The sequence below is a fragment of the Epinephelus lanceolatus genome, chromosome 22 (genome assembly GCF_041903045.1).
Source record: "Epinephelus lanceolatus isolate andai-2023 chromosome 22, ASM4190304v1, whole genome shotgun sequence".
NCBI lineage: Eukaryota > Metazoa > Chordata > Actinopteri > Perciformes > Serranidae > Epinephelus > Epinephelus lanceolatus.
Genome location: NC_135755.1, coordinates 5,331,015 through 5,358,951, shown reverse-complemented (window position 1 = coordinate 5,358,951; position 27,937 = coordinate 5,331,015). Strand labels below are relative to the sequence as shown.

Sequence of the window (27,937 nt, the reverse complement as noted above, 5' to 3'; positions counted from 1 at the left end):
AGACACTGGAACATGAATGCTGAAGCGTTTACTGCAGTAAATTTAAAAGCTTGTGTTTGCAGTGTTATCATGAAACAAACTGGTCCCACTGCAAGACAGCTGATCAGCTGTCGATGTTGACACTGACTGAAAATGTGAAATCAGCTGATGATCACATATTCTTGGTGCACACAAAGTATTTCTTGTCTGAGCAGCGTGTATCATTCCAGTATCCCCAGTCTGGAAAACACAACAGAAAACATCACATTCAGTGACATCAGGAGTTGAAGTGGAAACCATTATTTCAGTGGTTCATTAAACACAATGTCAGCATTCACAGACAGTTGGTTCTTGCACGAGGCCCAATGTTCTTCAGATTCACTAATAACTTTTTGGCGTCCATTCATTCTTAAAACTACAATCTTTCTTTCTCCTCTATTTTTCCTTACTTTTATAGTTCGACTCGACGCAGTGCTCCTTTCCATCGCTGTTGTTTGGCTCACCACGATACCACCCAGTGTACTTGAATTCAGATCCATCAGTGTATCCAAACCTCTGAAAAACACAAAGATGAGGATCAGTGATGTGACACACACACTCCTCTATGTATCATAGAGTATCATCCATCAGTGAGGTTACGTACCCAGCCCACGCGTTGGTTCCCTGTTTTTCTGAGTCCAATCCAAAAAGAATTGCGAAGATAACGCCTGGCACGTGAGATCAAACAATACACGTTCATCATCTCAGCCTCATTGTGGATTGAAAGCAGATGACCCCCCTGGCTGTTGCGGCAGTAGTCCTGAATTCAACAGAAAGGTGAGAAGTGTGAGTCTTCACCAGCACTTTATCTTAACTGTATGCACAAGATGAGGATACATTTACTATCTTTTTTTTTCTGCTGATGCCTGTGTGTGCTGAGTTACTGTAGAAGAAGTGACAGCCTCATGAGCCATTTTCTTTATTTTATAGGCCCACTAGATGGCGATCTCTGTTCAACAAAGGGTTCAAATTACACTGGATTTTCATTCCTGGTGGGGTTGTAGCAATCCCTCACTGTTTGGTACGTACTGTTTTTTAAAGTTCACTTTTGGCTGAATGTCGCAGTCTCCCTGGACGGTAATTCAGGTCCACCTGTTGCGCAGGGTGTGGGCACTGACTCCTGATTAAGAATGGAGAGCAGCTTGGTGCATTTCCCCTCTGGACCAATCAGGGTGTGATGACGCCCTCCCTTAAGGCACCTCTTTCATCTGTGATAATAATTCTATTTAATACCCCCATACATATTTTTGTGTATTTAATGATGCTCTGCTGCTCTGCACTGACTTTCTGTTGCCATTTTAAGCTCCTCCTCTCCAAAGCTGTAAAGCTCTAGGACCAGGCTACGTTGCTGACTCAATTAACTATTTGCCTCCAAGAAAACTGTGATCATCCAGTGTTGGTTTATGGGAGGTTCCCAGAAATAGCTGAAAGAAAATTTGAGGATGTGGCCTTTGTTAATTACACCCCAGAGTTAAGGAACACATCTTATTTTATTTTATGATTTATGGGATTTACAATTCATTTTATGATGTCATGATTTATTTCCTCTTTTGATTTTTTATGAATTTAGATCTGTTTCGTTATGTCTGTTTTCATGTGAAGCACTCGGTGCTTATACTGCCCTCATTGTAAAGCACTTTGTGCTGTATTTCTTGTATGAACGGTGCTAGATAAATAAAGTTTGTAATAATAATACTACTAATAATAATAATTGTTATTAGTAGTAGTTGTGGTATATTGTGTCCTCGCTTTAATTGCGTGTGTGTGTGTGTGTGTGTGTGTGTGTGTGTGTGTGTGCACGTGCGCATCACCTGTGCATCATTGAAAGTTTTTTCACTCCTGAAGAATTTAGCACAGTGTTTCGCACCAATGCGGCTCCATCCTCCACCGCATGGCTTGTCAGGATAGGATTTACATTGAATGGCAGGATAAAACCCTTATGGAAGACAAGTACTTTAATCAACAACTCTCCTGGGTTTCAGTTCAGTAATATGGTGACAATGGCATGGTACTTGCTAAATCTGACTGTCACAGTGTCCAGGATGCACACCAACAGCAGGACAGCAGTTACCACAGCTAGACGCATGGCTCAGGCCTCAATAACTCTCAGTGATCCACAGCAGAAATATCACCTGTAAAGATGAAGTTCAAAGTGTAAATATTTGCCAGACTGTTTCTTGACCAGGTACAGTCACTTCCTGGAGTTTCTGCTCATGATGACAAGCAGAGTAATGGAAACAGTCTGGCACATAACTCCCTATAAAACCACAATTTATTTTGTGCAAACAAGATCTGAAGTTTTAGTTCTACATAGCTGATAACACTCTAACAACTACATTCAGGCAGAAATGTGTCTCAGTGCTAATTTGGTTTGCTTGTTACCCAAAGAAACTTTATTTCTCTGTGTCTCGTGGGAATTGTACCTCAAGAAAGGCTGATATAGTGTGTGGAGACACTCTTCATCTTCAGTCAGTGACTATTGCATTACCCTCCTTACCCGCCGTCTTTAAAATCCTGCTGGCTGATCACATCTTATTCAAAATGCTGAGGCCAGATTTGAGTTGGAAAAAGGAAACTTGATCACATCAAACCAATCCTCAGGTCTTTGCAGTAGCTGTCTGTCAATGTGAAAATGAGCTATAAAATAATTCAGGTCATATTTTGCATTGCATCAACTCTTCTGATATCCTAAAACATACAGAGAGAAGAAACTCACCACAGATGTCCTCTGGTTTCTAGTTGCTCCTCCGTCTGTCTGTCAGGTGGCTCTTCCTCTCACTGATAAACTCACCACTCATGGCCTGTGGGCAGCAGTGTTCTACCAGTGTCAACACTGGCTTGGCTTCACATGATTAATTATAAGAACAAACATGGAATGAAGGCGTTGTCGTATGCCTCAAGAAAAACACACTCTTTTTTGTGGGTAAGAAAAGAAATCATAAAAAGAGGTGGTGAGATGCACATCCCAAATAAAATTTCATTTGGGTGCTGGATCAAAAAACTCAAGTGAAGATGAAAAAGAAAAAGATGATCCGCGCACCAAATAGAGCTCCCATTTCTTTATATTTTTTTTAATTTGTCATTCGTGACATTTCGAGCACGCAGGATCTTCCTCAGACTTGTTGAAAAAAAAATCAAAACTGTCTGATGTTAAAACTGTCACTTTCAGCGTGCTTGCAGCAACAATATTCTCTCAATACATACAATTATTAAGTCTTTTAAATATTTTCTGGACTGTCCTCAAGGTTATGTAGCAAGGTGATAGCTTCTTGTATTGGTGAGAAGCGTAAGTTGGAATCGAGAGTTGTGATTTGGCCTGAGCTCTGCGGTCAGTGAAGCCTCTGGCTGCACCACAGAGCTGCTGCTCAGAGGGTCTTTGAAGGGACCATATGTGAGCACCCTTGAGCAGTCTTCCCTGGTCCCACGTGCTCTAAAAAATGTCCAAGCTCTTGTGGAGTCAAATCTGGAACAGGCAAAAAGGACACAGGCTCATCACAAAGATGGAGACAGGGTCTGGACCAAGGCTATAATAATAATAATAATTATAGTTACAAAATAATAATAATCATTAATATAAGAATATTTAGAAAATACTTAGATTTAAAAAAAAAAAGATAGGGGAAAAACTACAACAATTATAATATTACTATATATATATTAATATATTTTAAAATTATGTTACAAAATTATAATTTTTTAGCATTCTCTCTTCATTATTCTTTTTATTTTATTCATTCGTATTTATTTTATTTTTTAGTCTATTCATTGTATTTATTTTACTTATTTATTTATTTTTTTATTAATTAATTTTTTTTTATTAATTCTTGACGTTTGCAAGCTAGCAGCGTGACATTTAATCATTATGGACAGGCTACGTGGTTGTCTAAAAGGCAGTGTAAAATTTGCCTGACCCATCTGGAGCTCAGGTAATTTTGACCCTCAATCAGAGACCTGTAATTGCCGTTTTTCTGGTCATCGGAGGCCAGGCAATCAATAAAATATTCTTGAATACCTAAAACAAAACACAAACACGTGTTGTTGTTTTTAGTCACGTAGCCTGTCCATAATGATTAAATGTCACGCTGCTAGCTTGCTAACGTCAGCACACGTAACGTATGCTAACGTTATATTACACAGTGTTTAATGATACAGTCTATTATCTCCCTATTACTCTAATCTTTCCTGCTTATCGCTCAAACAAATGATTAATTTATAAATTAATATGGGTACTCATTTAAGATACCTTCATCAGTTACCGGAGGCCACTGTCTAACATCATCAGTCCAGCTATTCATGATGCTGTCATTGTAGAGAGTTCCACTGTGGCTTTTTTATTTGCATTGTTGCTTTTTTTTATTTGCGTCATTGCTTTTTTTATTTGCATCATGGCGTTTCTTTTTATTTGCAGCGTTTTTTTTATTTGCAGCGATGGTGTGTCTCGGCCACCGTATGGTAGAGATATTCATGGTTAAAAGAAAAACTCTGAATTTCCTTAAGTCTTACAATTAGCAGGATAAACTTGAATATTCACTGAGATTACAAAGTCACAAATTTGTGAGAAAAAAAAAAGCAAAAATTTTTGGAAATTAGAATCAGAAATTTACGAGAACAAACTGGGAAAATAGAGTTCTATATTTTTTGTCAAGTAACTAAATCGCTTCACCTTGCAATGTTAGACTGACCTCATCTCAACACAATATTCAAATGTTAAATGAACATTTGACTTCTTCACTTTATTTGTCAGGAGCACATTCACACACAGGAGGGAGTTCACCTTAAAGAAGGTTAGCTTCAACAACACTGAATATTTAAAGTTGGAGAGTGGGGGTGCCAAACTTGAGTCAACAGACTTAAGTCCCTGAGGGAACTTTTGCATAAAACCTTAGTATTTATACTAAGGTTATAACCTCAAAGCTTACATGAACCAAAGGATTATTCAAAAGTTCCCTCAGGGACTTCAGTCTGTTGACTCAAGTTTGGCATCCCCACCCTTAAAAAAATGTGTATGTAAATTTACACATTGAAATAACAGCTATAGTCTTATTAATCTGACAATTTATTTTTCACTGCCACCTGAAATTACTAATTTAAAGCCTAACTTATTGATTTGAATGTTGAATCTTTGAAGCGTGGAGAATGTGTCCTAAAATTGATGTGACAAGATGGTTAATTGTTGACAGCTCATAGCATCTTTTTCTCAAAGGGTACGTAAGGACATCAACAAAGGGTACATAAGGACAACTTTGTGCCTCAATGCTGCATACAAACAATTTAGTAGAAATCTGGGATTCATCAATATTCTTTTACTGATGTTATTGTTAATTTGTAGCCAACTGGTTAATTGGTTTAATTTAATAGGTATGCAGGGTGAATAAAAGATTCTGATCTGATCTGTGTTGTCCAAAAAAAGACAATAATGTTGGAATCGTTTATGCTGGTGACAAGCTATATATTCTGTCTAAACTATGAGATTCTCAGCCTTTTGAAGCAGTTTGAAATCACATGATATTGGAATTTATAAGTGTGCACACTCACTACTTTGCAGGGGTAGGAGAAGGTTGTCTTTGCATTTATATATGCAAGTGAAGACTCTACCATGCAAAGTGAAAGATATTGCGTTCCTGCGAAAGAGACAGATGCCAGGTCAAACTGACCTTTGCCCTTTGACCACCAAAAACTAATCAGTTCATCATTGAGTCCAAGTCAACATTGGACTTGCTGCAGCCATTTCTGTTTTTGTCATTTATAATATTTCTTTTTGTCTCTAGTGGGAATAGACTTACGTTCATATTTTTGCATGGATCTTATAGAAGTCTTTGATGGTATAATGACTTACTTTGCATGTGATACATCAGAGTTTTTATCATAGTTGTATATAACGGTAATATGCTATGAATATATCGTGGCATTACGGTGGCTGAGACCCACCATAGCTCCAAATAAAAAGAAACGTTGCGATGCAAATAAAAAAAAAAGCAATGACGCATATAAAAAAAAGCAACAATGCAAATAAAAAAGCCACAACAGAAGTGAATTACCGGGGACTATTTTTGCTGATGCACATGTTTTTTATGTGAAAGAAGAAGAAGAAGACGAAGAGAGAAAAGTAAGAAGAAGATGAAAAATAAGAAGAAAAACGAATGAAAAAGTAAGTGTGTTATATATGGTTAGGCCATGTAGCCCCAGGTTTGATATGAAGCTGAACTGGAGGATGCTGGTGTTCCTCCATCTGAATAGTACTGACGAATTCGGTGAGCGATTTGTGTATGCCGCCATCTTGCGGCGGCGCCATTGCTGCGGTGACGTGTCAGTCATCAATTCATTATGCTGTCATTGTGAACTGACTCTCTACAATGACAGCATCATGAATAGCTGGACTGATGATGTTAGACAGTGGCCTCCGGTAACTGATGAAGGTATCTTAAATGAGTACCCATATTAATTTAGAAATTAATCATTTGTTTGAGCGATAAGCAGGAAAGATTAGAGTAATAGGGAGATAATAGACTGTATCTGTGTAATATAACGTTAGCATACGTTACGTGTGCTGACGTTAGCAACCTAGCAGCGTGACATTTAATCATTATGGACTTTATTCAAATGTTATGGACAAAGTTCTTTGGTTTCATATGGTTCCAAATGCCAGTGTCCTGGCGGAAAGTCCTATGTTTGTTTGACCCATCCACCACCCCAGCCTTCCTCCTTACATGGACTTTCACTCTTCATATTACTTCCTTGTTTACCCTCATCAGCACATTGATCACGTAATCACAGCCTTCACAGCAGTCATATTAATCCAACAGCATCACATATAATACCAAGACACTGATATGGAACATTTCATTGCACAACTATTACATTGTAAAAGTTAATATACTTAAATAGATATGTTTATATATATAAATACTAGTCCATACCCATTGAGTGCACAGTTGCCGACGTACAGTTTGACATGGTGTGTGTTTGGGATACAGGTCATAGGAAATTGCAGATGAAATAGTCAACTGAAGCCATTAAGAAGAGCAATGTATTCAGACAGAGTTTTGTGAATTTGATAGTACGTTTTCTTTATTGAAAGTACAGTAGTACCATTGCCAATAGTGGGATAGTTAGTGGGCTAAAACTGTACATTAGTAGTTGAGGTAGCACGTTGAAAGGCAGATAGTTAAAGTGTTTATATGTTGTATTGACTTAAAAGTGGGGCGCACTGGTAGAATGACTGACTGACAGAATGACACACTGACAGTTTCCATGTTTATGTACAGCATACCATATCATGACTTAGTCATACCAAAAATTAGAAAGAAGAAACAACAACATTGGTCCACAGGGGGAGCCACAGCGATCGGTCGCATTTTAGCCATTTTGAAGCATTTTTCTGTTGTTATAGCGCCACCCAGTTGCCAATTAGAGTTAAATTTCTCCAGTCACCTTGAGGCGTCCTGTTCTACATATTTACCAAGTTTAGTAAAAATCCATATGGCGGTTAGGCCTAGATAAGAAATGAGCTCTCTAGCGCCCCCATTTTGTTTGATGGGGTCAATAATGGAGGGGTCCCCTCAGATAATGTGTGGTCATATGCCTACAAAGTTGCGTGGTGATGGGTGAAACCCTTGAGATGTTATACACCTTTATGTGATGAGCCACGCCCTCCGCAATATTCATTGCCTTATAGAAGCTCAGTTTTAGTAAGTTTTCCAACTTTTGCCAAGAGGGAACTTTAGATATTGGTCCCTAGATTATGTTCACCCAGTTTCATGCAGATCGCTCAAACTTCCTAGGAAGAGATCCATTTGAAGTGTTTTTCAAAAAATTCAAAATGGCAGAAAATCTATATAAGCAGAAGTTATGGGTTCTTGAGGCAAATGTGTTCCTCATGAGGAGAGGCATCTCTGTGACCAAGTCAGTGAGGAGAAAAACGTGGAACAGACACAGAGTTTTCGTCATTATAAAGTAAGATATACACACATGTACTATAGAAATGCATACATATACACACACACACACACACACACACACATGAAGCATTGCTACCACTTCTGCTGTTTTTCAATGATGGTAGTGATATTATTAATCATTTTAGGGACAGCGTGTATACACACTGGCGATGAGATCAACAATAATTGCCAGTCTGCTGCTTTTCTCTGGAAAATGTGTGCTTGCGTCAACTTGTGTGATGTTTGCCAAAACATTGAGCAATCATTCAAAATGTAATACTGTAATACTAATACTGGACCACAGCACAACAACTATCTAAACAAACACTGACACGTCTAAAGGGAAAGGCACAACTGAGCCTGAGGGAGGCATGGGAATAACCCTATTCACTGACAGTTTTCCACAAGCCAATAAACTCCACTGCACCACTATCAGGTTGGCTGGGCCGAAATTGAAGAGGCTTTGCTATAATTTGTACAATACTTACATGGTGAAATGATTCATCTCTTAACCGAGGCACATGCAGCTTAAACCCTTCAACCATTAATGCAAGAATAGATTCTGTTAATACATCTGTACATCTATCAGCCCGGTCAAAATGAGTCAGTCAGTAACCTTTTCTCAAGATTGTGAAGATAGTACACTGTTAACCACAAACTGTGCTTCAGATAAAAATGACACCGTTAAGATAGCAGCTGACCACAGCGAGTGCATTTGAAAGCTGCAACAGACCAGTTCCTGTGAACAGAGTTCTCACGCAGAGATGGAGCGAGTTGGTTTAACTGTCAGACCATAATGAACTGATACTCTTTAAAAACAGACACAGAAATTCAGACGACTGCATGACAACATAAGTCCATGTTAAAATGCTTTGAGCTTCACATGAACTTACAACCATATCATTCCAGCTGATTAAAGTACACTGTTATTAAAATATGAACACAATGTTAACTGATAATAAAAATGTTCAGATGGCTGTCCTATCTAAGTGAATGTACTGTACACAAGCCGCACCATTTTTATCAACATGCTTATTAAAGAAACTGCATTGTCTCTCAACTCAGTTTGTTCCTCCATTATTTTGCTTTATTTATACATTATTTGTACAGAAATATATAATACTAATTTGTAATACAGTACAGTGCTAATTTCATTAACAAAAACTATGACAAAAATAATTCAAAAACCTTTTGTTTGCGGTGACAGAGACAAGAACCTGACAAGCTAAAAATAGATCTTGATAATAAAAGCTATGACAAAATCAGTGTTTCATATTTGTTGATGAGACAAGACAGGGTGAAAATGTCAGTGGTGGACTAACTTACATCTAAAATGTGAGGAGAGGAGAACAGATTGCTCAACAACTGCCACGCTAATGTCACATGAGTAGTATGAGCTCGGAGCGCCAACAGGCTGCTAAACTCCAGTAAATAGTCTGCACCAGGAGCAGCGTCAGCCATTGGTGCGAGTTGTGAGCTGAAATTCAGCAGTAAATAATCAGCCGTGTGTGGTGGAGCTGCTGAATGGATTTGTGGAGTCTGTTAGTTGCAGCGGTGGCTGTTAGCAGCTAACTAACTGCTTGTTAGCCGCTGAATGGCAGCAGAGCAAGCAGCCAGCCATCTGTCTTCAAATCTCTTCCCTGCACGTCTCCACTCAGTTCTGCACTGTCTAGAGAAGGTCAGCATTTGATTGCTGCATACAGGCACAAAGGCTAATTTATATGTGTTAACAGTGTGAACTCAGATCATTTGGAAGGTTTAGTTTGAAGTTTAAACCTCCAGACTAACATGTTGCAGATGAAGAAAGAAGTTATGTTTCTGCTTCTTAACAGTCACATGGATAAGTCAGAGTTTACAGTGAACTTGGGGACAAATCCTAGTTGGCTCACATTAGTTATTTGTTGAGAGCATAAATAGAGAGATGTTGAGCTTTTCAAATGATTAACAGTAAGTGTGTGTTCGTAAATCAGCCCTTAAACCTGTCACACACTGCTGGAGACATGACACACACATTATTTTATACAACCTGTCACCTTGAGTCTGATTTATGATTCATGTATTAGCCTAATTGAATAAGTTTAAATAGAAAAATAAACTGAAAAATTCACTAAAATGTTTGTCGACTAAAACCATTAAAGATAAAAATGACTTAAAACATATAAGCATTTTTGTCTCAAGACTGAGGCTAAACTTAGCTGCTAAAATGAACACTGATACAGTAACATATGGGGGATGTGTTAGTTCCTTGTTGTCACTCTGCACTCTGCACTGTGTGAAACCATGAACACACCTTTTTAAGCTCCGCCTTTAATTAGCAGTCACTCAGCAGGCTGTAAGACACATCCAACAACACAGAACAAACAGAAACAACATGTACACAAAGTATGTCAGGGTGGTGCAGACATTTTAAATTAAAAAATATAAAACATTTAAAGACTTTTTTTTTTCAAGACTTGAAATTGTCATTAATAAAATCAGAAAAATTAAAGATAAACCAAAAAACTTTTCTCACTGAAATAACTGAATGAAATGAGTAGGTTCATGACACAAATTTGACTATAAAGCTTTTTCCAAACTAAAAGGTGATGATTATATTTAGGTTACTTTCAGTGACGTGCCATCAGGTAGCCAAGGTAGGCAGTTCTTTCCCTGTCTCCTTTGTAAATTACATTTTCTAAACCAATAATATTTCCTGATATAAACTTTTATTAGTGATATAATTGTTTTTCTTTGGAATTCTACACTTCACTTGTGTATTTAATAGTTTTGATGTTACCATGAGAAATATAGCCGTTGCGCATCACTGAGTATAAAAATAATTGGGAGAACAGCAGTACCTTAACTTCCCATTCAGTGTGAATGCAGGCAAAAAAAAAAAAAAAGTGCATGTGCACGTCCATGCTGTGTTCTACACATTAATGTCACAAAGCAGAACTCTCCTGTGCCTTTTACATAACTATGCCAGAAATGACATTTGTCCATTTGTCATACTGGAAATATGGGCAGTTGGTTTTGGGCGTCACTATGTCAGAGCTAACTGTAGCTAACATATGTCAACATCAATGTTGTCATGGCGCAGACATCTCCAAACTGAACAATCAGTCATAGCAAGAGGGAGGACAACCTCATTCTCTGTTCTCTGCCCCAGAGAGAGCAAGCCCTCCAACCACTCTCTGTATGGGGACCCCCGTCCCATGGGCCCCAGTATTGCCTGGTGTGAGCGTCCCTGCGCATGTGTGTGCATGCATAAAGTGCACAAAGATAAAAAATACTTTATAAGGTTTAAATGGCTTTCATAACTCCATGCTTACCCTGTTACTGACCTCATGGGACTGGTTACATTTAGAAATATTGATTTTATAATAAAATTCCCAAATTATTGTGAAACATTTTGTATACGACACATTAGTCTTCTCATTTTGAAAAGCTTGAAAATTAAAGTTGTGACAAATATGTATACGGGAATGCTGCTGGAATTGGGGCCGCATTCAGGTTATATTTAAGTTTACTACATTTATAAAATTCCAACCTAATCACCAGAAAAAAATATTTGATACTTTTGCAAACCATGGATATGTTACGTATGCACATTATGTATTAGATTCATAGAAACTTCACATTTTAACAACACTGTAGTTGATGTATGGTTAGGTTTAGGTGCAAAAACAACTTAGCTAAAATTAGGAAAAGACCATGTCTTTGGCTTAAAATGCCCATTTTTGGGCACAATCCGGGCAGAAAATGCAGCAATATCTTTGTAACAAACAAAATTCTTTTCTTAGCACTATCTCTGCTGGAAAAACAGCAACAAATTGCAACAAAACACCCTATTTTGGTGCATAAAAAGCAGCTGGAAGCACTCTGACTCACTAAATCACAACCAGGTTCATTGTTTGTTGGTCTTAAACAGCGGTCTGCAGGTTGGCAGGGGTCTGGCAGGTGACACACCATCCACCATCCCCTCCACCTCAACATGACACAGATTCACTTAAACACACCGTCGTTGATATAATATGTGAGAAATGTGCAAATGTAACATATTTATGGTCTGCAGAAACATATAATGCCACATTTTCTTCTGGCAAATGGGAGTTTCTGACTTGTAAACAGAGTTCACATCAGAATCTGAGTCATGATTACATCTCTGGAGCTTTGAAAACTGCAAATTAATTCAACTTGCCTGAAATTCAGACAGGCATGGCTGCCTATTTCCAGCAAAGTTTCTTATTTAAAATTGAATCAAACCTAAATTCATATATGTTGTAGTTTTACACAATCAAGGTACAGTATTTTACAACCCTCATATACGACCAAATTTGCATCATAAGTTTTCCAATGATGTAAGTTGTAAATATAGGAATCTTTCCAACCTCTACATCCATCCCATACAGTATGCTATGAATGTGAAAGAGAAGTCTTACCAGCTGGACTGTAGAATATAAGGCAATCCTCATTAAAGATGGGTTGGCACCTGCTGAGGGAACAGAAATTGCTGTGATGGTGGATACTCCTGGTTCTGCTTTGAAAACAAATAAAATGATGTCAGTATGTTGGTAAAATATTGACTTACTAGAACATTCAGTGACTTTTTTCTTTACAGAATTGGTGTTGTCTCTGATATTGGTTTAATCCCAACATCAGTTATGTCTCACCCAGTTGTTCAGTATCATCCGGGCCCAAGGTGTAGTAAATGGGTGTAGACACCGATGTATCCTCATCTGACGGAGAGAGACAGTGTTAGGCAGCTGATGAATGGATATATTTACATCTGTGATGATGCTGTGGATCATTTCAGACTTAAGCTAGAAATTGTGTTTGTTCCCTTGAATGGTTTTCATTGTATCCGGACTAGTTTCACATTTTGGGAAATGTGGGTATTTACCGTCTTGAGTTACCTTAGTGTTAAGTACTGATCTGGAACCAGGAGGAAATTATCTTAGATTATCTATATCTTGTTTGTTTTATTCATACACAAACAAAATCATAAAAATTCAAAATGTGGACTTCCTGAAGTCTTTGGTTGGCTTTTATTAGCTTACATTGGCTTAGCTTTGTGTTCTTGGTTATACTAAGCATTATGCCAACATCACGTCCTCGTTCCAGCTTCATGCTTAAAACACAGATATGTGAAAGGTATCAATCAAACTCAGGAAGAAAGCAAATTAAAAAAAAAAAAATCAGAATATTCCTTTAAAATTCATTCAATATTATCAGTCTTGGACCTTACTCATCTTGCACTTCTCTGTCTTGTGGGGTACCCCAGGGCTCAATTCTGGATCTTATTTTGCTTTTGCTGTGCTCTGATTGTATTTTTTCTCATTACTAGGATTTTGTTTTCCCATTTTATGCAGATGACACCCAAATTTATATGTTAATTGAAATATCCACAAACCCAATGGTTGAATTCGGCCAGTGCTTTGTACTTCTCCTCTCTCATTATGATTTTTCAGTAAAAACAACCACTTTTCATAGCACTATCCCAGCTGGAAATGCAGTGATTCCACTGTAAAAAATAACTGCCTTTTTTGGCAGTATCACCCCTGGAAACACAACAACAAAAAGACCCACATTTGGTGGTAAAAAAGCTGCTGAAAAGGCTGCAATGACTCACTAAAATACAACCAGCTTTGTTATTTGTTGGTCTCAAACAGTGGTCTGCAGCTTGGAGGTGTCTCACCTCGGTGTCACAACATCCACAGTTGCCTTCACCTCAGGATGAAAAAGTCAGCTCACATACTGCATGACATTAAAGACGTTGATATGATGTGTATGAAATGAACAAATGTATCGTTTTCGTGGTTTGCAGAAATGCACAATGCCAACATAATCCTCTCGTGCCTGGGCTGCTGTGTTATGGCTGTGATTATTGCTTGTAAACTGAAATGTTTATACTGTTAAATCTCAAACGTTCCCAAACTTGAGCAAACAAGAGAAAACGTGTAATATTACAGAAATGTTAACTTTAAATTGAATGCAAGTCTAAAGTTATAGGTATAGATGACCATTTTGTTCTGTGTAAAGCCAACTCATAACCTCTACTCCACATACACTGAGGGGCCCTTGTTTTCTCTGTGGTTGTCTTTTGTGGTTTGAAACCAGGAAGCTCAAATTACCACCAGCACATACACATTTATCACCAGCACCCAGCATCTCACAAAGACTGAGACAATGGCAAACATTTTTACTGTATAATTATAATGAAACTTTTAACGCTTGTTACACCATAGTCATATTTTTGCACTACAACTCTTATTAGTACTAAAGGGTGAGGCAGTGACTTTGTAAACCAGTTGATACATTCTAAAACGAAACTGAGCTTTTCACTAAACTAAATATACAATGTAGATACTGCTTGCTGTGGCAGGTATTTGACATGAGGTATAAAAGTGTGTCAAGTAAGACATAAAGGAAAAATAACAATGTCTTTTGAAGTACCTTTCTTCTTCCTGTTTTTTGTTACAGCAGCATACATCACTTTGTCCTCATCAGCTGCACTGGCCTCTACAGAGACTGAAACAAATAACATAGCACTTCACATAGCAGATACTGTAGACGGACAAATACCTAGACAGAATACAAACAGGAAATTCATGTTGCCTGTTACCTATTTTGTTTTCATATCACAACTGACATAACAATTATCAACAGTAATGACACCAGACAGGATGATTTCACTTTAGTTTTTTCAAACCCACTCTGTGGTTAAATAGGTTATTGACATTGGCATTTAATACTTGATATTAAATTGTATCATTTAATTTGCTGCCTTGTTTGAAGTGCTTTGTTGTATGGGTTGTTGAAAGCGCTCTTGATTCGTAGTTTGTGTTCTTACCTGTTTGGTTCTCAGCTGAGCTTGAACGAAGAGTCACTGTGGACAGATAGTCCAATACTGCAGTACAAGAAAGGAAAAATAACAACATCAACAGGGAAAAAAGGAGGAGAAGATGAAGGTATTTTAGACATGATAGAGAAAATATTATTATTATTTTGTGCTTTATTTTATGACTGCAATTATCCAGGGTGCTCTTACACACTTGGTACATTTTCCTATGAAAAGTAATGCACCAAAGTTCATACATATCCCACATAATGATGAGCCTGTAATTGGTTCATAACCCACATCGTTTGGAAGGCTGTGATCATGTGACCAGTGCACTGATGGGAGTAAAGAAGGAAGCAGTCCAGTTAGGAGGCAGGTTGGGGTGGTGGATGGGCCGCAAAACAAAGGACTTTCCTCCAGGACTTTGCTTGGAGACCAGCGCTTGTAACCGTGTGAACTTTGAGTCATTTTAAGGTATGTCCTCACCATGTTTCTTTTCCTTTACTTGCCTAAACTTAACCTTCACAACTTGACGTTAATTATGTAAATTTATGTCAGGAACATAACATCATTTATGGGCCTCTAAATTCACAGGAACATTTGAACTGTTGTGTGCATTTTCTTAGGAAATCATACAGGCCTTTGTATGAGAATATCTTGAATATAATAATGAATAGATTCATTTAAAAATGGGTAGAAATAGCCGACTATATAAACTAAATAAATAAATAGAAATAACACATTTTCAGAGTAAAAGCACAAACGTTTCAAGAATTACATTAAGGGGAAGTGCACCTTTCAGGACAACAACAACTATGAGTGCTTCACGATACAAAGTTATTGGAGGGATGTATCTGTACCTCTGTGCCCATATCCTTTGCAGAGGTGAAGTAGTCCCACCACCAACAGCAGAACCATCAATAAGAGAGTCGTAACAATCCATGCGGTAGGACCGGAGGAGGTGGGATTGGATGAGGTCGGAGTAGTCTCTTCTGGAATAACAATATAAGGCATTTTAACTTAGAATGTGCTGGGATATGGCTCCTGTAAGGACACTGATAGAGGCAGCAGCCTTGTAAACCATGTCCCTTGGTACTCTGAGTGCTCTCTCTCTTCATGCTCTTTCTTTAATTAAAGGTTTTCTGCCAAAAAGGTTTTGTCACAGCTCTTTGACAGCAAAAGAGACACGGAGGAGAATGTGTCTGAGGCTTATAATAATGCATCCTTCTGTGAAGCTTGGGTTGGACCCTCCTGTTGGCTCCAAACCACAAGCAGATTCTGTTCTCTCTCAGCCTCCAAGAGTGGACACATTACCATCCAAAGAAGGGAAGATAACATGGTTCCTCCCCCTACTGTAAAAGATGTTGATCTTGCAAAATCAGCACACTTGTTTCAGATATTTAAATCAGCCATTTAAACTTTGCATGATGGTAATCTTAAAGTATTTTAACAAGGGAATCATATTCAACAACTTTGCCTCAGGTCTTTGGAGCTACAGCAGTAATTTCTATCACATTGCAGTGACTTACCTCTGACAGCCATCCAGCTCTCTGGTGATCCTCCAGCTCCAGAGATGTGACACTTGTAAAGTCCTTCATCAGACTTGGAAACAATGTGGATGGGCATCTTTCCTGTAGAGCTGTTCCTGATGAAGAGGCCATCTTTGTAGAAATCAGCTGTCAGGTTTGAGGAAGTCGTTTTGTTTCTGCAGGTCAGAGTCACATTGTTGCCTTCTTCTACAGGGAGGACAGGACTCTCCAGGATCACTGAACCAGCTGAAAAAACACGTGATTTTTATCTCAAATGAAACTGATGATGAATTTATGACAAAATCATGTTGTCTTAATGCAAACCTCCCCTGAGGTACTCCATGTCCTGTGTTTTAGATCTCTGCGAGTCTGTTTAGACCTGGAATTAACACGCATTTTGGGTGATCCGATCACACATAGGCTAAACAAAATACAAATGTAAACAAGTTAAACAAAGTTCAACATACTCCCATAGAGCAGTTCACGATATCCCCCGAAAAATACATGTACAACAGTTTGTTTGATATCATACTGGACAGAATCTGAATCTGGAGATGCATGACATGCACAGGTGTGATCAGCATTGTGTCTTGGCTGTCCACAAGTGTTTCAATCACTGCCACAGATGTTAGTACCGGGTCTAAATAGGGCCTCCCTGCTCCAACACAGCTGATTTTAATGATGAGCTTGTTTTCAAGCAGCTTCAGGACTTCACAATGAGTTGATCATTTAAATCAGCAGTGTTGGGGCAGGGAGAGATCTAAAACATGAAGGACATGGGGCACTCCAGGAGAGGTTTGAGAAATGCTGCTAATTCAAACGTACCAGTGACAGTGATGTTGACGCTGTTGCTCTTCTTCCCCCCTTTACCTTCACACCAGTACTCTCCATTGTCTTCCGGAAAAGCATTTTTAATGGCGCAGGATAACATTGATGATGTCAGACTGCTAGAAGATTTACATGAGAGCTCCTCCTCTTTGAGCCCCTCACAGTGGAAAGTTACAGTTTCATATTCAAAGAACTGCAGTCTGTTTGGTTCAATATGAAGAACTGCTGAATCTGAAAACAAAAAGAAGAGATTTGCTCTCAAATCACATCTTAACTACTGGAATATAGTTCTCCAGTAATAGAACCAAAATAAATCAAATGAATGTGTCTGCACATAAAAAGTAATGGAAACATCCTATCTTTTTCAAAAAGTCTTATACATTGAATGTCAGCTCACCAAAGTCACAGCAGAACATATTTTCCTCCTTTTCTTTCATACTCTACCACAAACACCTCCCAGCAGAAACTGTATCGTTACAACAGTTGATGATTTAAAAACATAAAGGAACATCTAACTGGTTCTTACCAACTTTCTGATCACGTGCACACAGCAGGAACAACACAGTCATCACTGAGGAGACAAAGAAGAACAGCTAAACATACAGAGACATGCTTATGAAGTCCATATGCTTTTTGCCTACAGCTGCTCCTCACAGTCTACGTATTATCTGTTAAATCTCATAACTGATACAGAAACATTAAGAGATCACAGAATTTCTGAACTTCTTTCTCATTTAGTTTTAATCAAACAGACTCAGTACTCACACAGTGTGATGCAGAGAGCTGTGACCTCCATGTTGTCTTGCTGCTGACTGACTGAACATCACACTGAAGTATAGGAAGCAGGTGAGAACTGGCCTCTTCCTGTGTGGCTTTTTTCTGCTCTTGATGCAACACTAAATTTGGTCTTAAGACTGAAAACCTTTGTCTCAGAGACAGAGTTGCTGTTGTGGTAGAAATAACCTCAATGGTTAAATTAAATTTCAGTGGGTGGAGCCAAAGAACAAAGACTTATACAAAACTAAAATTAGTAATACTACTTTTTCAGTGTCACCGATGCTTGCAGAAGAGTTTCCACCCACACTAGCAGTTTAGTAAGACATATATAGGCACAAAAGTGTTTTGATCTAAATGTTATTGTCAGCATGCTAACATGCTCACAATAACAAGGCCAAGGCCAACAAGGACATGCTGATGTTAAGGGGGCATAATTTTAACTGTATTCGCCATCTTAGTTCAGCATGTTAGCATGCTAGCACGTGCTAATTGGCATTTAATTCAAAGTGCAGCTGAGGCTGATGGGACTGCCTGTAGTAAAGCAAAAATGTTAACCTCATGGTGCTGGTACAGGGCGGTCAGGGTGTCATTCAAGTCATTAAGACTCATCATCTGGGAGTCATGAATATATGTTCACAGTTTTGTAAAATATATCCTCCCCAGAGACAAAAGACGTCATTATTGACTTCAGGAGACACTGTGAGGACCATTCTTCCCTAACAATCAGCAGACAGGAAGTGGACAGGGTCACCAGCTTTAAGTTTCTGGGGACTTATATCAGTGAGGACCTCACATGGATGATCAACTCCTCTGTCCTGGTTAAAAAGGCTCAACAGCAGTTCTACTTCTTAGATACACTGAAAAAGAACAACCTGTCTGCAGAGCTGCTCAGAGCCTTTTACCACTATTTCATCGAGTGTTCTAGCATACTGTCTAACATCCTGGCAATCTAACCAATAACTGTCAAGACATTTTCTTTAAACCATAAATGTCTTGGTCACTGGTGGGTGACAGCCCCCCTCTCCGTCAACATGTTCAAAAAATGTGAGGGTAACATTGCATAAGTGCCCCCTCGATGCCCCAGTGGTAGATAAAACATCATAAAGTGTCCTCTAGGCTGCCCTTCAAATGATGAAGTGCCCTTTAAAGTGCCCTTCAAGTAAAGAAACTTGATGCAGTGCCCTCTAGAGCAGTGGTTCCCAACTAGTCCGGAAACAGGGTCCAAATTTCTCCTTAGTCATTAGTTCAGGGTCCACACAGTTTAATACATTCAGCGTCGTACTTGCATTTGGCCATGATATTGAAGTAGTGTGCTGTCTCTGTCAAGTAGTAGTAGTTTTTGACAAATGTGACATGTTTACTACTCACATGTGGTCCATTTGGAATGGACCTGTGCCCCACTTTTGGACCCAGACCCACCAGTTGGTAACTACTGCTCTGGAGTGCTCTTTGAGTGAAGAAAATGTCATGCAGTGCCCTCTAGTGAGCACTTTAAGTGAGAAAAACACAATGCAGTGCCCTTTAAGTGAAGAAAATGTGATGAAGCGCCCTTAAATGCCTTTCAGGTAAAGAAAACATGAACTGCCCCCTAGTGTGCACTTCAAGTAAAGAAAACACGATGAATTGATGAAATTCAGTTAGTACTATATGTTTCTGGCTGATGAAATGTATAGTTACAGTAGCTAACAATACACACAGATTGCTGCTCATTAAAGATTAACAGATTACAGTTTACTAGAGCACATGTGATTTTAGAGGACTTTGAACATGACACTACTTCACTGACAACAAGGAGGATACTGCCTGAACTGCTAAAAGGTACGCTTAAAAATATACGTATATGATTAATGCAAAATCAACAGTGCTCTGAAGTTCTTATTTTAAAGTTAGATACCTGCCCTTCATATTAGTGAATAAAGACTGAGACTAACACTCACTATTGATAACTCTAAGACGGAATATATGTGTCATATGATCATGTGACTGACACCACAGGACTTGTGGTGTGGCTTAAACTAACCCAAAAGAGGGTGTCTGTTGGAAATCCAGTCAATCTGAGTATCGTGTTTAAGTGATATCAGGGTGCCTCAAATGTGTTGCATGAATTAAAATTCAAATTTTAACTTTCAAAACTCTAGGATGCCTCTCATGATGGATGGAGGTCCCTCTAAACCTCGACTTGATGCCATCTGCACAATGATTTTCCATTTCACTGCTGCCGTCCTCTTCCTAACATGTCCTTGCAGAGGTAAAGACATCACTAAACACTTCAAAATCTCAAATTGCTGCTTAAACTATAGACTATGACAGACTTAAAATGAAAAAAACAAACAAACAATACAGCATTTAATGGGCCAAACACAAACTCACTTGAATCGCTTGCCCACAAAACCATGGCTTTATAGTAGGTTAGTAAATTCACTATATCTCATGAGGAGGAGTCTCTCAAACTGTCTGTTACACAATCCCTTTCTCCTCTGAGTCAGCAGAAGACTGCCCAAGATGGAGAGTGTTTTCCATGGGCACACTAGATGGCACGGCTGTTGTAGATAGATAAATATTTTTATTTGTGCCTGTTGGAAATTTGACTTGTAATATTGTGAATGTTGTGAACACAACATTAAAAGATCATCCTCTCATAAGTTTATATCATGAACTCAATAGCAAACAGTTTCTCATTTAGACATCCAGCAGTTGCAGAGCAATATGATCATTTATGTGGAATTGTGTTTGTGTCTTCATGATGAATGACGAATAATCCAAGTGTAAAACTAAATTTTATATTCAGATGTGAATCTATGTTGTCTGGTGAAATGCGGGATACCACAGGGTTCGATTCTGGGACCTATTTTGTTTTCTCTGCTGTGACACACCATCCACAGCTCTGGTTTGATTGTGTATTGTGTTTCTTTATGTGTCATTACATGCAGATGACATCCAACTTAACATTTTAGCTACAGACAATAAACTCAACCCCATTACAATATTGCCTGGCACATTCATTTCCTACCGCAAGCACTTTAAATCGATAAAGCCACCTAGTTTCTTAGTCCTCTGAACCTTGACACATTTTCTGGCTGTTGAGCCTGATTATAATACATCAAATATATCAATCTGTGTTTGAACATTTTTATTCCCCTTTCAGGTCAGTCTCAGATGGTCAGTCCTTCACAGCCAATTGTGGCAACAGTCGGTCAAGACATCATGTTACCATGCCATCTGGAACCTGCTGTTAATGTCACTGACATGACTGTGGAGTGGACGAGACCTGACCTGAATCCTAGATTTGTTTATGTGTGGCGTGATGGTGTGGAACTAGAGATGAAAAAACATCAGTCCTATGTAGGGAGAACATCAGTGTCCATCACCAAACTGAAACATGGAGACATTTCACTGAAACTCTGCAAAGTAAAAATCTCTGATAAGGGGAAATACAGGTGCTTTATTCCCACACTGAGCAGAGAATCTACTGTTGAGCTTGTTGTTGGTGAGTGAATAAATTATTTTGGCTTTATAGGGCCGAACCACAATGTGACAGTTAATCAGTGGAAACACATTTATCTACAGCAGGAAAGTGAGATCTGACTTGTTGAAGAGCAGTTGATTGGTAGCTGTTAAGGAATGAGACAGCATTTGTTTTTAACTTTTCCTGCCTGGATTATACAAGCTGGTTTGAATTTCCACCCTGTTCTCATTCTGAAGTCGTCAAATACTGCAGCTTTGTCAGTGAGTTTGGTGTCAGATAGCATTGCCAAAGTAACCTATTGCAGCAGTATGATACACCGCCAGTAGGCCAGACAGCACCTATCGTGGCAGTATGATATGCAGATGCGTGGTGTCATTTCATAAGACAGCCAGATGGCACTGGTTGTGTTGGTATGATACACTGCTGGATGGTCAAAAGCGCTGTCAGTAACAATGTAATATAAGGAGCTTAAAAGTCTGTATAGCATGGGCAGCAAGGGTGGTGGATAGGTCCTACAAACCCCGGACTTTCACCCGGGAAGCCAGTGTTTGCTTCCGGTATGAAGGTAGAGCCAAACCATGATGTTTTTGCCAGTGTTTGCTTCCGGTATGAAGGTAGAGCCAAACCATGATGTTTTTTTCTAAACCTAACCACACGTTTTTGTTGACGTTTGGTTGCTGGTTGCCATGTCCTTTTCTTGCCTAAACTTAATCACGTGATTTTGTTGACGTCCTGTCTGAGAAAACCAACAGCAGACGATGATAGATATTGAGCAAGTAATATGTAGGCATGAAAGTCCATTGACAAAGTGGTGATATTTGATGACTTGGGGTGACAAATTGTTGGTATTTCCAAGAATTTCAATTGAGACTTTTTAGTTCTAACTATTATGTGCAGTTTTCATCTTTCATCAGGTGCAGTCTCCTCACTCACTGTTAGCTTTATGAGGACTGACAATGACCTCAGAGGAGCAGTGTTACAGTGTGAGTCTGCAGGCTGGTATCCAGAGCCTGAGGTGTTGTGGCTGGACGGTGAGGGAAAGCTCCTCTCTGCTGGACCTACAGAGACAGTCAGAGGTCCTGATGACCTCTATACTGTCAGCAGCAGAGTGACTGTGGAGAAGAGACACAGCAACAGCTTCACCTGTAGAGTCCAACAGAGGAACATCAACCAGACCAGAGAGACACACATCCAGGTTCCAGGTAGATAATGAGTTCTGTATTCATATGCTCACTGTTTTAGTGTCAAATATCTGTGGTTGAGTTGTTGATTTCCTTTGTTTTATCATTACAGATGATGTCTTCAATGCTGTGTGTAGTTCTGCTGCTCCTGTCGCCATCGGCTTGGCTGTGGTCTCCATTGTTATTCTTGCGCTTGTCTGTGTTGTATGGAAATGGAGAGAGAAACAAAATAGTAAGTGTAATTCATCAGCATACTCTGTAGTGATGGCCAAATGAAGCCTCATGAAACACTTTTCTTAATTTCCTGAACCCACCAGATGGCGCTCTTTGTTTAACAATTAAGGCTGAAGGAATGGCAGTGAAATGTGCTTTCAAACCTTTGTTGAACAGACAATGCCATCTAGTGGCTTCAGAAAATAAAGACAGTGGTTCATCAGGCCTCATTTGGCCATCACTATCTGTCTGTACTCCTCAATTTTACACTTTCTGTTTTTGTTTGACAACAGGCAACAACTTTATGAGAAAAAAAACAAAAGCAACAACATCAGCTTTAGGTAACGACACAGAACTTCAGTCGCTTAATGTGGAAAAAAGAGAAACACTTCCAGTCATGGCTGAGAGCACGACAGTCAAGGATTTGGATCAGGAAAAGCTTGATGTAAAATTAAAGGAAGTTGAAGAAGAATGCAAAGATGTTGAAGGGCTGCATAAATTCTTAGTGGATCACAAAAATAATCTGTATGACCAGATGCATCACTTGGCATTACAACTGCATGATACAGAGATTCAAAGGGATGAGATTATGTCAGGGGTAGAGAAAATTAAACAGAAAGGAGTAAATAATGATAAAAACGACTCAGAAGAGAAACGGGATGAAAAACAGCGCCTATATAAGAATACAAATCTTGATACAGCAAAGAAAGAACTTGAGAAACGTAACCAGGAAACAGACGTATTTTTAAGGTCAATATTTTGTGGTGTAACCATGGTTACAGAGAAGAAGAAAGTGTTAGATAATCTCAGGGAGCAAATCAAAAAACAACTGGAGGAGACAGAAGACCAGAGAGAAGAAACTGAAATAAAATTCAAGTCAGACCATTACGAAACATAAACACAAAAGAGGATTCGCTCATCTCTTTATAGATCTTAAACCGCTGCAGTAAGTTTTTCTGACGAATTATAAAACAGTGACAGGATGAGCTGTAAAATAGCATTTCTGACTGAGCATTTCTTTAACAGAAGGGAGCCTTTCATCACCAGAAGAAGGACTAGATTGGTCATTTGTTCATTAAAAGCCCATGGTAAATTTACATTTACCTGACAGGGACCTCTAATGGCCATGTGATGTATGACTGACTGTCAGGAGCATATGTAAAAGTAGTGCGGGTATAGGAGGCCACTCTTTGTTTCTTAATTTCCTTCCAGTAGTCAATGCTTGTCTCTTTCAACCACGGCAATGATCTTACTTAACAATTTTTAACACCTCCCTCAAATTTGAAAAACAAATTAGTTCAGGGCCCTGTTGTTTAAAAGGAAAAACAGGATTTTGTGATCAGATAAGATCAGGTAATTCAATCCAGTTTTTTATACAGATCAAACCTCCAGTTTGTGTTGCTCAAAACATTTGAATAGGATAAGGATTACTGTGATCCACAATATCAGGATTACCCTGATCCCAGCAGAAGGCTGGATTCAGACTGGATTACAGGGAGAAAATGAAAAAGAACTTGAGTTTTTTATTTATTAAAATCATAAAGAAATGAAATATACAATAAACTGTGAGCTGTCTAGTAAAGTCAAGACATTAATTTAAAAGAAGGATATGAATTAAGAACGTTAAATGACAGTAGATAAAAATTAAATCATTAAAACTTAAATCTATGCATATGTTCTTATTGTTTGCTGCCATCTGCTGGTCATTTTCTAGTTTCTTCCTCAGTTACAAGTTAGGCCCAGTGGGTTGAAGGCATAAAGACAAACAGTGCAGAAAATGTGTAACATTTCTTTTGAATGTTGAAATAAAAATGAATAATTTACCCATGCTCCCTGTTCTACCTGTTGTTGTCATGAATATTTGAAAAATGTATTAATATTTTCAACTTGAATTATTGCATCCGTATCATGACAAAGTGGGTGAGGCAAACATGGCTGTGGATAAAAAAATGAATTTCTTGCTAATTAAATATTCAACAAAATATCTGTTAATATCAAACACAATATAATTAATTAAGGATCTTTAAGTCCTGGTAATCCGAGAGTGATCCTATCCAGTTTTTTTGAACAACCGGGACAAAAGTGAGTTGGATTACGTGATCCATGGCAGAAAAACAAAAAAGTATTACCAAAACCAAAACATTTTTGTCTCGATTACAACATTTGAACAACCTTGCCCTGATGTCTAGTTTTTTCTAGACTTTTAGCCAAAGTAAAGGCCCATCTGTCTCTCCACCAAAGATCTCGAAAGTTATTCATTCTTTTATTACCTCTCAGCTAGACTATTGCAATTCTTTGTATGTGGGTGTAGATCAGTCGCCACTTTGTCATCTGCAGTTAGCACAGACTACTGCTCGTCTTATAACTATTAAAAGAAAATAGGACCACATAACACCAGTACTGGCCTCCCTCCACTGGCTTCCTGTCTGTTTTAGGATTGATTTTGAGAGTTAATTACTTGCTCTTAAGGAGAACTCTTGTATCTTCATACTCAAGTTAGAACACTAAGGTCAACCGATCAGATGCTCCGAGCAGTAGACACAAAAACACTGGTAACCAAGCCTTCGCAGTGGCTCGCCCTAAACTCTGAAACAGCTTACCTATTGGTATAAAACTGCTGAGAGTACAGACACTCTGCTGCCGAAGACCCACCTCTTGTCATTGGCACATGATTGATTTGAGCCCGACACCTTCACTGACTTCATCATCTGTTGTGCTGCAATTTTTTCTCTTTTATGTTTCTTATTTTCTATTGTTCTGATTTTTGTTTGCTTTTTTATTTAACTGTTTTGTAGAGACAAACAAAGGCCTGTCTCAATTAGAGGCCTGGTCTGGTTAGCAAGCAGTTCTGTGTTAGAAGTTCTTTGGATGTACAAAAGCGGGTTTTTGACTTCCCACTTGAGCTAATGTTAGATAGCTCGCACATACAGATAAAAATATACAATTTTTGTCAATATGGAGATGCTACACATCGTTAGCTCAGTTAGATTCTCCACAGTTAGATCATTCCGTTCATTTTACTGAAACCATGAGCACCAGAGACAACTGTATTGTGATTCATTCAGATTTACTGCCATTAAGAAAAAGAAGTGGTGACTCCCTTCCTCTGAAGCTGTCATAAAGTCAGAATATGTGTGCATTCCTGGATAACCCTGTAAGTTATTCATATTCCTTTAGTCTGTAAGGGTCCACTGATCAAAAGAATAAGAATGTTTTTTCATAAAAATTAACCAAAGTTGTGAGTTTTGTTTTAACAATTCAAATAAACACAAGAACTCAGTGAATAACCTCCTAAGCCCTATGATAAGCTATTATGGCAAGGCTTAACTAAACAGACCAGTGAGCGCTGATAACTAACATGTCTTTGGGGTCATCGGGTGGGAACCTCCTTTCACCAGTGTTTCGTATAGTTGGTCCCACGACACCTCCAGGAGGCTGGACAGTGATCTCTGGCATCCCAGAGACACTCCCCTAATGCCAGGTCTCACTGCTCCCCACACCAACCCAATAACCTCCTTTACCTTACTTACACATGGCTGTCTCAGCCCAAACAGCACAGCACTGCATTAATGAAAGTAATGATATCATAATTCTGGCTATTGTGATACAATATGTTGAAAGTATATATTAATATCTGATTATGTGACAATAATCATATGTGTATAATAACAGTAGAAGTATGACTAATGATAACAGCAGCAGCAGGAGGCATCTGGCAAGACCACAGCAGCAGCACAACCACACACGTCACACTATCCAGGCACCGCTGAGATATAAGTTAACCTGCGAGACAGTGGAGCACAAAGGCTCCGGAGAAGAAGCCGAGTTGGAGGAGAGAGAGAGAGAGAGAAGGTGCCCGGTGGATTATAGGAGGTCCTCTGGCAGACTAGGCCTAAGTCAGCCTAACTAGGGGCTGGTACAGGGCAAGCCTGAGCCAGCCCTAACTATAAGCTTTATCAAAGAGGAAAGTCTTAAGTCTAGTCTTAAATGTGGAGACGGTGTCTGCCTCCCGGACTGCAACAGGAAGATGATTCCACAGGAGAGGAGCCTGATAGCTGAAGGCTCTGGCTCCTGATCTGCTTTTGGAGACTTTAGGGAGCACGAGTAACCCTGCGTTCTCAGAGCGCAGAGTTCTGGTGGGATAATAAGGCACTATGAGCTCTCTAAGATATGACGGAGCTTGACCATTTAGAGCTTTATAAGTTAACAGTAGGATTTTAAATTCAGTTCTGGATTTTACAGGGAGCCAGTGCAGAGAAGCTAAAACAGGAGAAATATGTTCTCGTTTCTTAGTTCCTGTTAGTACACATGCCGCTGCTTGGTACAAAGTATTTCCTGGGGAACAACAAGCTTTCCCCCTAAATCTACTTGCATTTCCCAATCACAAGCACCTTCTAGGCAGCCACACCCTTGCCTCTTTACTAACTTATCCCTTCTGTATTTCTCCCCCTCACAGACAAACTGAATTACTAAACTCCTATCCTTAACACCTTCTGAATTTACCTGTCTTTGTTTCCCTTTGATTCCTGCAGCTATACATTTCAGCACCTGGTTATGTCGCCATGTATATCGGCCTTGTGACAAGCTAACTTTACAGCCTGACAAAATATGCTTTAAGGTTGCGGTACGTGAACACAATGGGCATGATGGGTCCCCATTTACCCACAGTTTTAGGTTCTGGGGAGTTGGTAACACATTGTATGTAGCCCCTACCAGGAAACTAATACCACTCTCCTCCATACTCCATAGGTCCCTCCAACTAAGCTTCCTCTTCTCAACACTTTTCAATGAGTAGTGTCCATGTACGTTCGTGTACTCCGTGTTCAAATAAATACGGGCGGTTATCAAATTCAAATGGCTCATCCAGATCCAGTTGGTCAAAATCAGGTAAAATTGAAATTGAAGAGTGGACAAGGAGAGAGAGGGAGCAGCAACAGGCAGAGAAACATGTCTGAATCCAGCTAAAGGTAAACACAGACGTTCATTTCTCTTTTCCGTTATGTTGTCAGATAATTATACTAACAATCTGAGCCTATCTGTGTGAAAAAAATGCACTTTTAGTGGACGTATTTTGACGTTGTTTGACGCTGTCTGAGTGCCCTATTATTTAATATAGCTCACACTCACAGGCTGCAGGCAGGTCAGCCCTAGCTTCATACTGGAGAAAT

At 39.0% G+C, this 27,937-nt stretch overlaps 2 protein-coding genes across 4 annotated transcripts; both read right to left on the bottom strand.

Moving 5' to 3' along the window:
• Positions 1-13: 13 nt before the first annotated feature.
• LOC117245700 (uncharacterized) lies at positions 14-18,028 on the bottom strand. 3 transcript variants are annotated; one of them, XM_078163958.1, is made up of 16 exons: positions 17,898-18,028; positions 17,659-17,703; positions 17,130-17,363; positions 16,305-16,550; positions 15,636-15,767; positions 14,788-14,844; positions 14,391-14,465; positions 12,608-12,673; positions 12,377-12,474; positions 2,735-3,481; positions 2,442-2,636; positions 2,035-2,150; positions 1,830-1,954; positions 623-778; positions 429-534; positions 14-219 (listed from the first exon to the last, which is right to left on the bottom strand). In XM_078163958.1, exons 1-10 carry the CDS (start codon positions 17,926-17,928, stop codon positions 3,476-3,478), a joined length of 990 nt encoding a protein of 329 aa, XP_078020084.1. In that variant the 5' UTR covers positions 17,929-18,028; the 3' UTR covers positions 14-219; positions 429-534; positions 623-778; positions 1,830-1,954; positions 2,035-2,150; positions 2,442-2,636; positions 2,735-3,475. The 3 variants fall into 3 exon arrangements, with proteins under 3 accessions (XP_078020084.1, XP_078020082.1, XP_078020083.1); XM_078163956.1 differs by lacking the exons at positions 14-219; positions 429-534; positions 623-778; ... (2 more) ...; positions 2,442-2,636; positions 2,735-3,481 and adding an exon at positions 8,363-10,285; XM_078163957.1 differs by lacking the exons at positions 14-219; positions 429-534; positions 623-778; ... (2 more) ...; positions 2,442-2,636; positions 2,735-3,481 and adding an exon at positions 8,363-10,285 and having other exon boundaries at positions 12,377-12,471.
• On the bottom strand, positions 152-2,104 carry LOC144459921 (C-type isolectin Sp-CL4-like). The gene is made up of 4 exons (XM_078164742.1): positions 2,045-2,104; positions 623-778; positions 429-534; positions 152-219 (listed from the first exon to the last, which is right to left on the bottom strand). Exons 1-4 carry the CDS (start codon positions 2,102-2,104, stop codon positions 152-154), a joined length of 390 nt encoding a protein of 129 aa, XP_078020868.1.
• Positions 18,029-27,937: the final 9,909 nt, after the last annotated feature.

What these genes read in the sequence shown, in the direction of transcription:
- LOC144459921 (XM_078164742.1), bottom strand. Translation starts at nt 2,104, where the DNA reads ATGCGTCTAGCTGTGGTAACTGCTGTCCTGCTGTTGGTGTGCATCCTG. An exon ending in GCATCCTGGACACTGTGACA is followed by an intron (nt 779 to 2,044) that starts GTCAGATTTAGC and finishes TGTTGAATTCAG; the next exon opens with GACTACTGCCGCAACAGCCA. An exon ending in CGTCGAGTCGAACTATAAAA is followed by an intron (nt 220 to 428) that starts GTAAGGAAAAAT and finishes TGTGTTTTCCAG; the next exon opens with ACTGGGGATACTGGAATGAT.
- LOC117245700 (XM_078163956.1), bottom strand. Translation starts at nt 17,928, where the DNA reads ATGGAGGTCACAGCTCTCTGCATCACACTGT. An exon ending in AGCTCTCTGCATCACACTGT is followed by an intron (nt 17,704 to 17,897) that starts GTGAGTACTGAG and finishes TTGTCTCCTCAG; the next exon opens with TGATGACTGTGTTGTTCCTG. An exon ending in GAGCTGGATGGCTGTCAGAG is followed by an intron (nt 15,768 to 16,304) that starts GTAAGTCACTGC and finishes TTGTTATTCCAG; the next exon opens with AAGAGACTACTCCGACCTCA.